General features: G+C 50.2%; 1 protein-coding gene across 1 annotated transcript; it reads right to left on the bottom strand.

The window, feature by feature from the left end:
- Positions 1–5,455: 5,455 nt before the first annotated feature.
- Positions 5,456–13,502, bottom strand: Gnat1 (G protein subunit alpha transducin 1). The gene is made up of 9 exons (XM_074060284.1): positions 11,358–13,502; positions 10,123–10,165; positions 9,872–10,013; positions 9,615–9,772; positions 9,395–9,523; positions 9,051–9,180; positions 8,677–8,830; positions 8,374–8,565; positions 5,456–8,072 (listed from the first exon to the last, which is right to left on the bottom strand). Exons 1-8 carry the CDS (start codon positions 11,461–11,463, stop codon positions 8,375–8,377), a joined length of 1,053 nt encoding a protein of 350 aa, XP_073916385.1. The 5' UTR covers positions 11,464–13,502; the 3' UTR covers positions 5,456–8,072; position 8,374.
- Positions 13,503–13,523: the final 21 nt, after the last annotated feature.

Below are 13,523 nucleotides of genomic sequence, written 5' to 3'. Positions count from 1 at the left end.
CCTACCTTGCTGGTAGCTAGAAGACAGGAAGGAACTGGCCTTGCTTTCTGATCTGGGGCTGGCATAATTTCCAGACCAGAGCTCAACTGTGATCATGAAAAACCATCTAACTCTTACCTTCCAAAATGTCATGAGAGTCTAGGTGTGGTAGTGTACACTGTAATCCCAGCACTTGGGAGGCTAAGGCAGGAGGATGGAGAGTTTGTGGCCATACCAAGTTCAAGGCCAGCCTGGGCTATATAGTAAGACCTTATCTTTAAAAAAAGAAAGAAAGAAAGAAAGAAAGAAAGAAAGAAAGAAAGAAAGAAAGAAAGAAAGAAAGAAAGAAAGAAAAGAAAGAAAGAAAGAAAATTGAACCAAACCAAAATGGCATAAGACAGAGACACCCTTGATGCCTACAGGAGCCATTTACAAAGAACTGGTGGCTCCCATTGGCAGTTCTTGAGTGGATAAGACTAGCTCAAGGTCACTCAACAGGTGAGTGTTGGGGTTTTCAGTCCAGATTGGAGGCAGTAGGGGCTAGCTGGGCTAGGCTGCTGTGGGAGGCCCAGAGGCCTATATAATGTGGGGTCCCTCCGTCAGGCCATTTGTGGCCAGGCTGGAGGAGGGGCTGACTGTTTGTTGTTGCTAGGCCTGGGCCCCCGCCAGGGCAAACACAGCACTGAGGCCTTTCCCACCACCTGCCGAATCTCCCAGCCCAGCCTGCAGTGACTGGACAGCTGGGCAGCCAGGATGGGACTCTGAAATCTACCAGACACCTTCTCCCAGAGGCTGGAGGAAATGCCCATTCATGCACCTACCTCTGGTTGAGGGCAGCCATCTCAGCAGGGATGGGGGGGACTTGATCTCTGGCATCAGCCCTACCTCCATTCCCCTATCTCCACATCTCAATCACAGGCCCAGGAGACTGCCAGACACATGAGGTAGAATTTAGGATCCCAGGATCACTCAGACTCTCCTTCCAGGGTCACACAGTCCTTTTCTCTCTTCCACTCTCTCCAGTCATGAAAACTCAACCTCCAGCAGGGCAGCCTCTTCTTACTATGCCACCGCTTCTGCTCCCGCATTGCCCCCAAACCTTTCTCCAACACTGATGATCCATCTTCACCTCCAACTCAGACCTTCCTAGAGCCCAACATCTGGATCAATGGGTTGCTTGGACACCCTGAAGGACCCTACCCTCACACCCAATTGTCCTCTCTGCTATCCCTAATCTGCTCCCAGTCTCCGCCCTCCCCGATTCCAACCCAGCTGACCATGCTTGGTCTTGCTGTTCCCAGAACATACCACCCTTTTGCTTCTGTACCTCTGAAGACTTGAAGTCTTCACCCAGACCTACCTCCTTGGCAAACTCCTGCTTCTCATTTAGCACCCAAGTAGAAGATCTATTTATACCCAAATAGAACCCTGCCTGAATCACTGGAAGAAACAGCTATCTCTACACTGTGGCTGCCCTACCATCCCACCCAGAGTCCCAGCTGCAACCTCTCTATATGCTATCTATTGGGGGTCTAAGATGTGACAGCATCTGCCAGGATCAAGGTCTGTAATCAATGAAAGCCAGATAGAGAAGCATGTACCCCAGGTTGAGGGCACATGGGCCTGGCTCTGCCAAGGGGAAATAGGACACATGCCAGTGTGGGGAAGAGAAAGGGCGCTCAAGGCGGCGGAAAGGGGGATGTGGGTGGAACCAGGGGCAGGGCTGTAAACGGGGGCATAATGCTTGCTTAAGAGTCATTGGGATCATTGAAGTCTTCACAGAAGAGCAAATAGAGGGTAGTTCTTGCTCTACACCCCAGGGTGGAGGACCCAGGCTCACATTCCTGACTGCACTCTGCTTGGTTTGGTGCGTGGGAGTCTGCTTTTTGGGTATGAGCAGAGGTTTAGTGTCACAATACAGGTTGTAGAGGTATTGAGGAGACCCATAGGGAATCCTCCTATCTATTCTTCCCCAACCTGGGCCCCCAGAGCTTGGGGCTGAGGCCTGCCCCTACAGCCCTGGCATGCCTGACCTCTCTCCTCTAAGATTTGGCCCCCAGCTTCTTTGGCCATTGAAGCGGCTTAATGAGTCCAGGTCACATGGGCTGTACTGCTGCCTTTAGGGAGGGCACAAACCTCCAGTGGTCATCCAGCCAGACCTTGACGTCAGTGGCATTAACCATCCACCAAGCTATTCTAATCTCTGGTCAGTGACCGGGCCAGGTTAGTCCTTTCAGAGCCAGAACTGGAGATCACAGGGGCCCTCAGGGACACATGGAGGTTGTTGGTCAGACAGGGATGGTGGTGGCTAGAGATGTCCACGGTAAATGCCCCCTACATGACAGCTGTAGCCACTGTGCTGACTTGGGGCCAGCACTCTCTGATCTTCTGCCCTGGACTATGAATCAGGCATCAGGCATCCATTGATCCTGCTCCTTAGGGTGTAATTACACCAGTGTGGTGAGTGGGGCTAAGGAAGCTTCTGGCTGGGAGACTCAACCTCCCCCCTTACCAGTCATGGACAGGGCAGCTTGAGGCCAGGCATTGTCCTTGATCCACAGGATCCAGGAGTACCAGGCTTGAGTCCCAGACCCTGGGGTCAGAACCATCTGCAAAGGACAGGGTCCAGCCCCTGTCTGATATTCAGGCTTTTCTCTGATTCTTACCCAGGAAGGCTGGAAACTTACTATCTTTCTTTCCAGACAAGCAACTATGAAGAAGACCCCAGAGGTCTGGCTTTCTCCTTCTGAAGCTAACACTTCCAGGTGCTTCAGCCTTCTATCCTTTGCCTGTCACTACCTTCTGTCCTTCCTCATCCAATAAGCTGCTCTGAGAGAGGATATGAACAGCCTAAACTCAGCTAGGTCCCATGCCACCCGGCTAACATAAGAGGTGTAGGTAAAGGGATCTTGGTCTGAGGTCTGCTCTGGGCAAAGATACAAGATCCTGTCAGGAAAAATAACTAAGGTAAAAAAAGGGCTAGAGGCATGGCTCAAGTGTTAGAGCACTTGCCTGCTAAGAGCAAGGCTCTGAGTTCAAACCTTAGTATCACCAAAAACTAACTAAATAAATAAAAATAGAGAGCTGCCCATGGTGCCTAAGGAGAAGAAGGTCACACATGAAGGTGTATCTACCATACCACTGCCAGCACTTCTTCAAAGCACCGGATGCAGCCATGGCCTACTGCTGGCAGGAAGAGAAGAAATGAATCATATTTGTTACCAAAGGAGACCATGAAACTTCCAGCAATGCAGAACTGGAGATGGTGGCTGATGACCCCAACGACCTGCAGGAAGAACACGGATTGATTCTGCTAAATGGAGATATTAACAGAACTACCTGTGTCTTGGGGGAACTGGCCAGCTACACCTGTGGGGAACAGTTTAAACTGGCTTTTTCCTGCTTCTACTGTAGCACAGAGGATATAAAAGGATCAGACTGTATAGATCAGTTCTGGGCCATGTGGCTGTGCATGCAGAAATAACCAGACTTCTATCCCCAGGAAAATGAGGAGGAGAGGATGAGGAGAAAAGCCAGTGGGATGTGTACAGGAAACAGCTTCTACTGAGGCCAGTGTAGCCAAAGAGCAGAGGTCAAGCTAATGCAGGCCACAGGTACTGGGCTCCAATTCTTTCACTTCAGAGTGACATGGATCCTTTGCACAGCACCATTTATTTAACTAATTTATTTATTTTTGCAGTACTGAGGTTTGAACTCAGGGCCTTGTGCTTGCTAGGGCAGGCAATCTAACCACTTGAACCACATCCCCAGCTGCCACAATGCCTTTTAGTTATCTTCCAAGAAAGTTTTTCCCTCTGTTGTTCTGTGCACTGTAATGTACTAAATAACTTACTTTGACGTTAGGAGGCTTGGCCCCTTACCATATAGACTAAAAAAGGGGGAGGTGTATGTGTGTCCTATATAAACCTGTCAGTAAAGGTAACCACCACTTCAAAATTCTCTTTTCTCATAGTGCCCTGAATTCTGCACTTTGAAATAATGTACTGAATATTCTCAGCAACCCCAAATCACTATCCAGGAATATTTTTTGTAGTGAACTAATTTATTCTGATCCATTTTGTCCCTTTTAGTAGATTTCATACTTCTTTGGGAAATGAAATAAAAGCAAAACTATCTTTCTTTAAAAATCCTGAAGTGGGGCCATTCCTAATAGAAGAGGCCAATGGTTAGATGTGTATTCTCTCTCTCTCTCTCTCTGTCTCTGGACTGGGGTTTGAACCCAGGACTTCATGCTTGCAAAGCAAGTGCTCTACCAATTGAGCTACACCTCAGTCCTGGATGTATGTATCTGAAGAACCATCTTGCCCCAGTATATGAGAGGCTACTGTACTTCATTCCTTGTACATTTGTTTTCCACATTTGCATTAAGCTCTAGGTTCCAGGTTTTCTATGGTTAGAAGGTGACATTTGGACCCTCTGACTCATAATCCCTTTCTAAGTGAAGGGAAAGACTGGTTTCTGCTGTTCTTTGTTACTGTTCTAAACCCTGGTTTGGGGCCTGGGTTCACACCAACTTTCAGTCTAGTCAGATGCAATATACATATACTTTTTTTTGCAATGCTGGAGTTTTAATTCAGGGCCTTGCCCTTGCTAGGCAAGCACTCTACCACTTGAGCCATACTCCTAGCCCAGATGCAATATTCTTTTTCTTTTTGTGTATGGGGGCGGTACTGCAATTTGAATTCAGGGCTTTGCACTTGCAAGAGAGGCACTCTACCACTTGAGCCACTCCACCAGCCCTTTTTGTGTTGGATATTTTGGGAATAAGGTCTTACTTTTTTGCCTGGGCTGGCTCAAACCACTGATCTCTGCCTCTTGAGTAGCTAGGATTACAGGAGTAAGTCACTGGTGTTTGGCCACCAGATGCAATGTTCTTGAAAGGTGGGGATCTAATTGGGCTGGGAAGTGTGGCTTAGTGGTAGAGTTTGGTTCTAGGTTATCCCCAGCACCTCAAAAAAAGAAAAAAGGCCGGGATGTAGCTCAAATGGTAGAGTACCCGTCTAGCATGCACAAGGCCCTGGGTGTGATTTCCAGTATCACACACACAAAGAGATGTGCATGGCATTCACTCCTGCAATCCGAACGCTCAACAGAATGAGGCAGAAGATTGGGAGTTCAGGCCAGCCTGGGCTACGTAGTGAGGTCATGTGTCAAAAAAAATCTAAAAAAACAGACAAATAAATAAATGAAATAACAGAAGTGGAATTACCATATTGATCCACCAATTTAATTCTGGGGATATACCCAAAGGAATTGAAAACAAGATCTCAAAGACATATTTGTATATCCATGTTCAGCAATTTTATTCACAATAGCTAAGATGTGGAAATAATTTAGGATCCATTGACTGATGAGTGGATATAAACAAATGTGGTACGCCCATACAATGGAATACTACTCAGGCTTAAAATAGAAGGAAATTCTGACATAAGCTACAACATGAATGAACCTTAAAATTATGCTAAGTGAACTAAGCCAGACACAAAAAGACAAATATTGTATGACTCTATTTATATAAGATACTTAGAGTAGTCAAAATCAGAGATAAAGTAGAATAAATGGTGGCTGTCAGGGGTGAGGAAGAGGAAGGGGCATTAGTACTTCACAGCTAGAGAATTTCAGTTACAACAGGGTAACAGTTCTGGAGATGGATAGTGGTGGATACACAAAAACACACTTAAAATGGTTAAGATGGTAAATTCTATGATTTATATATTTCACCTCCCCCAAAATGGGCAAAAAAACATAAAAATGTATATAGGAGTAGATATTTTTCCTTCTGTACCTCTTTTGGATACTCTGTGAATTTTGGTATTTTATTTGTTGTGCATTTGTTTGTTTGTTTGAGTGGTAAGGGGCTTGAACTCAGAGCCTTGTGCTTACTAGGCAGTCATTCTACCACTTGAGCCACTCCACCAGTCCTGTTTTGGGTTGAGTATTTGTTGATATAGGATCTCCAGAATCATTTGTCCAGGGCTGACTTTGAACTATGATCCTCCTGATCTCTGCTCCCTGAGTAGCTAGGATTATAGGCCTGAGCCACTGATGCCTGGCACCATTGTGGATTTTTGCATTCATTCTGATTTCTAAAAATATTACATTAATATATTGTTTATCTTTGTTACTGAATTTTTTGGCCACCACCTTACATGTTGCACTGGAGATGAATGCCTCATTTGCCTCACCCAAATCCCAGCCATAATTATGTCCCAGCTTCAAGAGCTTCTGTGGGCTGGTGGCATGGCTCAAGTGGTAGAGCATCTGCCTAGTAAGCACAAGGCTCTGAGTTCAAACTCCAGCACTGCCAAAAAAAAAAAGAGCTTCCATGACTCTCCATCACCTTCATCACCTTCTAGAAAAACCACAAGCCTTTAGTCTTTGGCACTTGTCCACTATCTTCCCACTCTATCTTTCCCCTTCCTTGATCCTGCTCCACTGAACTCCAGGAGCCATGAGTTAGGTGCCCAGACCTATTCACTTTCCTGTCCCTGCCAGAATGAGCCTCCACTTCAAAACTCCCTGTTGCCCAATGTGGTTATGCACACCTGTAATCCCAGCACTAAGAGACTGAGGCAGGAAGACCAATAGTCTAACCTGGGCTACATTCCAAGTCCCTATCTCAAAAAAACAAAAACAAAACAGAACAAAACAAAATCCCTGTTGATCCAAGACATGGTCTCAGTGATCATTTTCCATTGCTGCTCCTCCCCCAGAGATATGAGTTGGCCTCCTACCCCCAAGAATGCCCCCCCAAGTCAGACTAGGCACTTCCCCCTGGAAGGTGCCATTCATGTTCAGTCCAGCCCTGGGCACTTAATAAATGCCCAGCACTCGTGATAATTTAGCTCCACACACCCACCCAAGAAAGGACAGCAGGCACCTGGTGCAAAGGTTTATTTCTGAGTCTGTGCTTTGAGCTAAAGGGAAGCGTAGAGTATGCCTTGGCCTTGCCAGACGGAAGTTCCTTGTCCCCAGCTGTAGCATAGGCCCTGGCCCATAGGCATAAGCAAAGATTTGGTGCTTGATGAGGAAGGAGGGTGCGGGGACTGGAGGAAATGGGCCTTCATCCCTAATGGTTCAGGCATGACCATCAGCTCTCCCTCCAAAGGAATGAGCCCTGAATGGAAAGGGTGAAAGAAGCTGCTGCAGGGACAATAGGGTCACTTGGATTTGGTCACAGCCTAGGTCTCCACTCTATCCTGAATCCTCTGCTCGGAGCTGATCAATAGGAACTGGACTCTGCCCCCAGCCACCCCTCGGGACAGCTTGACTATTGGCCATGGTTGGTACCGAGAGTACCCTCCCTCAACACCCCATCCCTATGGCCAGCCAGCCCCAAATACTGTGTGTGGGTGGGTAAGGTGGGGTGTGAATCTAGTGTCCAAGGACAGAGAGGGAAGATCCAGAGGGGGAAAGGGCTAGGAAGTACTCTGAGCCTGCTATTTGGAGGAGAGTTCAGCTTACGTTTCTTACTGGCACCCAGGAGCATCCTGTCCCACCCCGTCACTAACATATCTATGTGGGGCTGTACAGTCCAGGGATAGATTGGACTTTGGGTCCCTGAAGCTGCTGAAAGGGATAGTCACTGGTCACTGGATAGATAGGTGTTGGACTTGTTACATGGAGGTGAGAGGGCTGCACTGGGGGGGTGCTGGTAAGCAGCAGGCCTGCTTGGGGGAGGGACACCTCAAGTTCTTTGGGAAACCCTGGGAGAGAGGGCTGTTTGCTGAACCCAGACCCACCAGGTGAGTTGTGTCCCCGGGGACAGAAGAGCTGCAGGAGATTGGTCAGTTGGACACTGCTGAGTCACTGTGAGCTCCAGCTGCCCCAAGTCCTGCCCTGTCCTAGCTGGGACTGGCTGCTGTGGGTTCAAGAGGCCAGTGCAGCCAGGCGGTGAAGGGCAGGGCCCCGGGTGGAATATGGGGGAAGGGTCTGTGCCTCAAACCTCAGGGCTCAGGGCTTTGGGTCTGTGGCTAGTGGAGCAGGAGGCTGGGGCCCAGGAGTTCCGGGGGACTACAACGCAGCTAGGCGTATAGCATTTCAGCGCAAGGGAGACGCATGAATTCAGGCACCTATAAAGAGAAAATGGAACATTGACATCTCTATGACTCCAAACAAATGGATTCCCTGGAAGCTGTGACCTGGGAGGTTGGGGCGGGGCCTAAAGAGATTGAATGGGTGTGGCTTACGAGCTGGGGGTGGGGCCTATGGCAGTGGGCGGAGCCCATAAGCCAAGAGGTGGAGGGTTGGGGGCGGAGGGTCAAGGGGTGGGGCAGAGTCAGCAGTAGTGAGGGGTTGGGGAGCTGGGGGCAGGCTTGGGGTACTGAGATTAAGGGGGAGGAGAGGGGAGGGTCTGGCCAGCAAGGACCCCACCTCAGAAGAGGCCGCAGTCTTTGAGGTTCTCCTTGATGATGATGTCGGTGACAGCGTCAAAGACAAATTTGACGTTCTGTGTGTCGGTAGCACACGTCATGTGGGAATAGATCTCCTTCACATCGCGTCGCATGTTGAGCTCCAAGAACTGCACTTTGATGTAGTTGCCCGCATCCTCGTACGTGTTAGGCCCTACGGCAGAAGGGAGCGGTCACTCCGGGCTGCAGCCCTTGCCTAGCGGGAGGAGCGCAGTCCGGATAGTGGGGCTGGGGCGCCACCTGGCGGTCTGGCGAGGGCTCTTACCGTCGTAGTCCGGGAAGCAGATGCTAAGATGTGCCTTTTTTATCTTCTCGGAGAAAACGTCCTTCTTGTTGAGGAAGAGCACGATGGACGTGGTGGCGAAGTAGCGGTGGTTGCAGATGCTGTTGAATAGGTGCAGGCTCTCGTGCATGCGGTTCTGGGGAAGGCAGTGGCTGTCGGGCACCGGGGGACACGGATAGCCACCCCCAACACCGGCCGTGCCCAATAGATTTGCCCCAGAGCTTCCCCGCTCCCAGAGAACCTCCACCTCTTCCTCTCCCGTAGAGCTGAGAGCTACCTGGAGCAACTCTCTAGTCTCAGGGGCTCCCTCAGCTCCACCTCCGCCCTCAAATCCTCAGGCCTAGTTTGGTACTCACCACTTCATCATCCTCCACCAGCACCATGTCGTAGGCGCTGAGCGCCGCAATGAAAATGATGCAGGTCACCCCTTCGAAACAGTGGATCCACTTCTTGCGTTCCGAGCGCTGCCCTCCCACATCGAACATTCTGTGGGACAAGGGTACCTGAACCCGCGCAGCGGAAACCCTGGACACACTCACTGGTATCCCCTCGGCATTCTGTGATGGTTGGGGAGCTATCGGATGGGCCCAGGCCTTTCTGCTGTCAGGTGCAGGGCAGGCCCCTGAGCAAGGGTGTGTGTGTGTGTGTGTGTGTGTGTGTGTGTGTGTGTGTGTGTGTGGTGGTGGGGGGGGGGTCTTACCTGAAATTGAGATCCTTGAAGGAGAACTGTGTCTCAATGATGCCGGTGGTCTTGACACGCGAGCGCAGCACATCCTGCTCAGTGGGAACATAGCCCGGGGTCACTAGGCGCTCAAGGTCTGAGAGGTAGCTGAGGAAGACCCCAGGGTGTGAGTGGATAGGTAGCTGGAAGGGCAAAACGGGGTCCCAACCGCGTCCCCGCACCCTGCCTGCGCGCTCACTAGCCAGCAGAATCATTGAGCTGGTACTCCGAGGCGCGGTCAAAACAGGCCTGGATACCAGAGTCCTTCCACAGACGCTGGATGATGTCCGACATCTCCTTGGGCATCGTGCCCTCCTCGATGGTGTCTGCCATGTGCATCAGCTTGCGAGCATCGTCCTGGGGACAGGGTGGGAATGGTAGCTGGTGACCGTGAACCTAAGCCCAGGCAGGTGCCTTGAGTCCCCACAGTCCCCATCAGCTCGCCTCCTGGCGCACCTGGCGGGCTGAGTCTCCATACTGGATATTGAGTGTTGTCATTGCCCTCACGATGGCCAGGATGGATTGTAGGGTGTTGCCATAGATGATGGCAATGAACTCGAGGCACTCTTCCAGTGAGTACCCGTCCTGGTGGATAATCCTGCGGCCAGGGTAAGCACAGTCAGAGCCTCATGGGTCAATGGTAAAACACAGGCCCCATGTGCGTGCACCCTCCCCCAGGGGGCCTCCGAATGGGCAGGGGCACTCACTTCATCTGCTTGACAATGGTGCTCTTCCCAGACTCACCAGCACCTGAAAGGGCAGTGTGCCTCAGATCAGTACTGACCTAACAGTCTGCCTCGCCTCTATCACAAGGAGGCAGGGAAGATGAATGGGCTAGGTGGACCTGCAGCCAAGAGGCCTGGGGTGTCAACTAGACCCCTAATTATACCTGTCCTTACCCCATCCAAAGTAAGGTCCTGATGCCTATCTGCAAAACATTTGTAAATGTCAGGAAAATGACTTAAAGGGAGCAGACCAGCAGAATCAGTGACTTCTGCTGTTCAGGGAAATCCCCAAGACCCTGCTGCTTTTATTATGCTAAGACCAAAATAAAGAAATCTTGGAGCACCACCTCGTGGGGATATATGGTACTATGTACACAGAATTGAGCAGGGTCAACCCCTGCTTTTCACCTAAAAGCTGAAGTTCTCCCAGAGGCTCAGGGAATAAGCACTTCTGGCTGAGAGAGGACAGAGCCTGACATCCCTTTTGAGCCTGCTCCCATGAGGGCATTGGGCACAGTTAATGGGATTTCCGGCTTAGCCTCTCTGCATTCCCTCTGGGGGCCCTGGGTTAGTCCCTCTATCCATCACCATTTGGTCAGCTAGGACCTTCCCCACTCTCTTAAAGCAGCTCTTTCCCCTTGGGAGTTGGGCAGTGGCCCTGAGGCAGGCTTAGCTCAGTTCCACTTCCCCTTACTATCTATAGGACCATAGGCTCAGCTTTGTTCTCCACAGATGCACATTTTCACCCCTTTTTGTTGCTTCATAGTTCTGCCAACAATAAAGTTCTGGGACTTGAGGATCATAGTCTGTGGACCTGGGTTGTCCCAGAGGCTTCCTGCTCCCAGGAGGACAATGACCTTATTCCTAATTCTAAGCCCTCTATAGAGCTCCTAAGGAAGCCTCTGGTTTTTGAGCCTTGCCCAGCAGGCCTGTCAAACTAAACACTGGAGCTCTAAGGGGTCTATCCAGGGTGAAAGTGTGCCTGAACACACACTTGTACAAAAGTGTGTTTGACACACACTTCTGTGGAAGTCCCCTGGAACTTGCTTTGGGGACTGGGATATCACCACCTGTCAGCCATGTCCTTACTACGCCAGGATTCTCACTTTGCCTTATCCTGTCACAGTCTGTCTTTTTCCCAGAGAACCCATTTCACAGAAAGTCTGCCTTCCTGGCTTCAGGCAGCAGTCACCCCCCCACTGGGCCCATGCCCATACCCAGAAGTAGCAGTTTCACTGTTCGAGCATCCTTTTCAGCATCCTCTTTCAGCTTCTTTTCCAACTCCCTGGAGTGCTTCTCCTCAGCGCTGGCCCCAGCCCCCATGGTCCCAGCAGCAGGCAAAGGAACAGGATGAGCAGATGACTCTTCTGGATGGAGGGGCTCCCAAGAGCCTGGCTCAGGCCAGGCTCTGGTCTCTTGATATCCTTCTGGTCCCAAGACTGGCAACCAAATGCTTTCCACAGATCTTTGCAGGTCCTGGTGGAGCTGCTTAGTGGGATTTGGGAGCTAGGGGTGCCCAAAGGCCAATCAGAGACAAGGACAGGTGAAGCCTGCTCAGTCCCCCAACCTTCTAATCAGTCTGGCATGGCCCCAATCCCTCAACTGCTGACTCTGCACCCCTTTTGTTCTCCCCCCAACCTTCCAGGAGAGGCCATGGACAGTCCTTCCCATGCCCTATGGAAGGAGACATATTCAGTAGGGTTGGACCGGGGTGGTGGGGGGGACAGGCCCTTGAGCCTTAAGGATGGAGGCAGTGGAGGCACAGCTGGCAGCAGGAGTGCACAAAGGGAAAAGCAGGCAGAGCACCCACCACTGCCAAGCACTGGGCTCGGAACTGTTCCTTATCTTTTAAGCTCACACTGGCCCTAGGGGATGGATGCCCATACTATCAGCCCAGTTTCACCGATGAGGAAGTGGAGGCTCACAGGGTCACACAGCAGGCAGTGCTTGAGAAGACTAAGTGGCTCTAGACCAGGGTTTTATGCCTGCTGAGAAGTAACAATGGAAAGATGGGCTTTGTGTTTGCCCTATATTCAGGGCTAAATCTGAGCCTGAGCAGGGGCTCTACATGCTTCCACACTTCAGATGGATTCATGGATATACATGTCTGCTATAGGTGCCTGAGTGTGTTTCTGTCCCTTACTGGCACCAAGCAAGGTGCCACTAAGGACTAGACACATTTGTGCCTATACACTTGCATGAACATGTGAGCCTCTGTACGTGTAGCTTTTCAAATGCATGTGCTCTTATATGTGTGTTCATGTGGGCTTGTAAGCATATTTGTGTGTACACATATATGCATGTGTGGGGTTTCCTTTTGTCCCTCTTGGTGCTGGAGATCAAACCTAGAGACTTGTGCATGCTAAGCATATGTTCTACTGAGCTACATCTTCAGCCCACCAAAAACTCTTGTGCTTGTGTGTATATTTTGCAGTGGTTGCTTGGGTTCACGTGTACCTCAGTATGCATGTGTGAGTACACCTGTGTACATGAGCACAATAGCATGTGCTTTCATGTGTACATATATACTACTCTATGCCTGTGCATATGCATACATGTGTATTTGAGTGCAACAAAGTCTGTGATCTGCAGAGATGGTTGAACTCTTCCAGTGAATATTTTGTAGGCCTCTTGTTAGATGGGGAAATAGTTCTAGAGCAGGTCTGGTGCTCCCCAGAGCATGGAAAAGTGGGACTCACCTGGCCTGCTTCTCTTCTGTCCACTGATGGTGCTCTGGGATCTGACTATGAATACCTTTAAAGCCTGCCTGCCTCTGCTTAGGGGACTGGAGCACTGCTTAGGTGCAACATACTGTTGGTGAAGTGCTTCAGCTTGAGCCTGTAGGATTGAGCTCCCTGGTTCTAGAGGTCCCCCCACCCACACACTGCATCAGAAACCCAACATCTCAGGCTCTCAAAGCTCTCTCCAAGAGAGAGTTGGACTCCTAGTTGGACTTCTTGCCTGAAATCTGATGACCACTTAGTCCCCAATTCTGCTGCAGACTCAAGAGACCACAAGGGGGTGCCAGTGCCCTAGGCACTGACCATGGAGACTGTTTCTGTGCCACTTTCAGCTTTTGGACTTCACCCCCACCCTCACACTGTCAGTAGGTCCCAGAGTCTCTGCAGCCCTTTACACTGTCCAGGGGCTAGGGTAGTGCAGGATCCAGGCTTGTTAAGTCAAACCTGATTTCTGTGTTGTTTGTTTTTTGAGAAAGGATCTTGACATACAGCCCAAGCTGGTCTTAAACTTAATATCCTCCTACCTCAGACTCCTAAGTGTTAGGTTTACAGGCTTGTGCCACCACACCTGGCTGTACTTTTTTTTTTTTTTAAGTGGGACCAATCCACTGCTTCCCAGTTCCCCACCCGGCTTCCCTTGTT

The sequence above is a fragment of the Castor canadensis genome, chromosome 17 (assembly GCF_047511655.1).
Source record: "Castor canadensis chromosome 17, mCasCan1.hap1v2, whole genome shotgun sequence".
Classification (NCBI taxonomy): Eukaryota; Metazoa; Chordata; class Mammalia; order Rodentia; family Castoridae; genus Castor; species Castor canadensis.
This window is presented reverse-complemented; position numbering and strand designations above follow the sequence as displayed.

Bases quoted from the DNA above. Each gene is read 5' to 3' on its own strand.
- Gnat1 (XM_074060284.1), bottom strand. From the start codon at position 11,463: ATGGGGGCTGGGGCCAGCGCTGAGGAGAAGCACTCCAGGGAGTTGGAA. The intron at 10,166-11,357 runs GTATGGGCATGG...CTGCCCTTTCAG, and splicing joins AGTGAAACTGCTACTTCTGG to GTGCTGGTGAGTCTGGGAAG. The intron at 9,773-9,871 runs GTGCGCCAGGAG...CCCTGTCCCCAG, and splicing joins ATGGAGACTCAGCCCGCCAG to GACGATGCTCGCAAGCTGAT.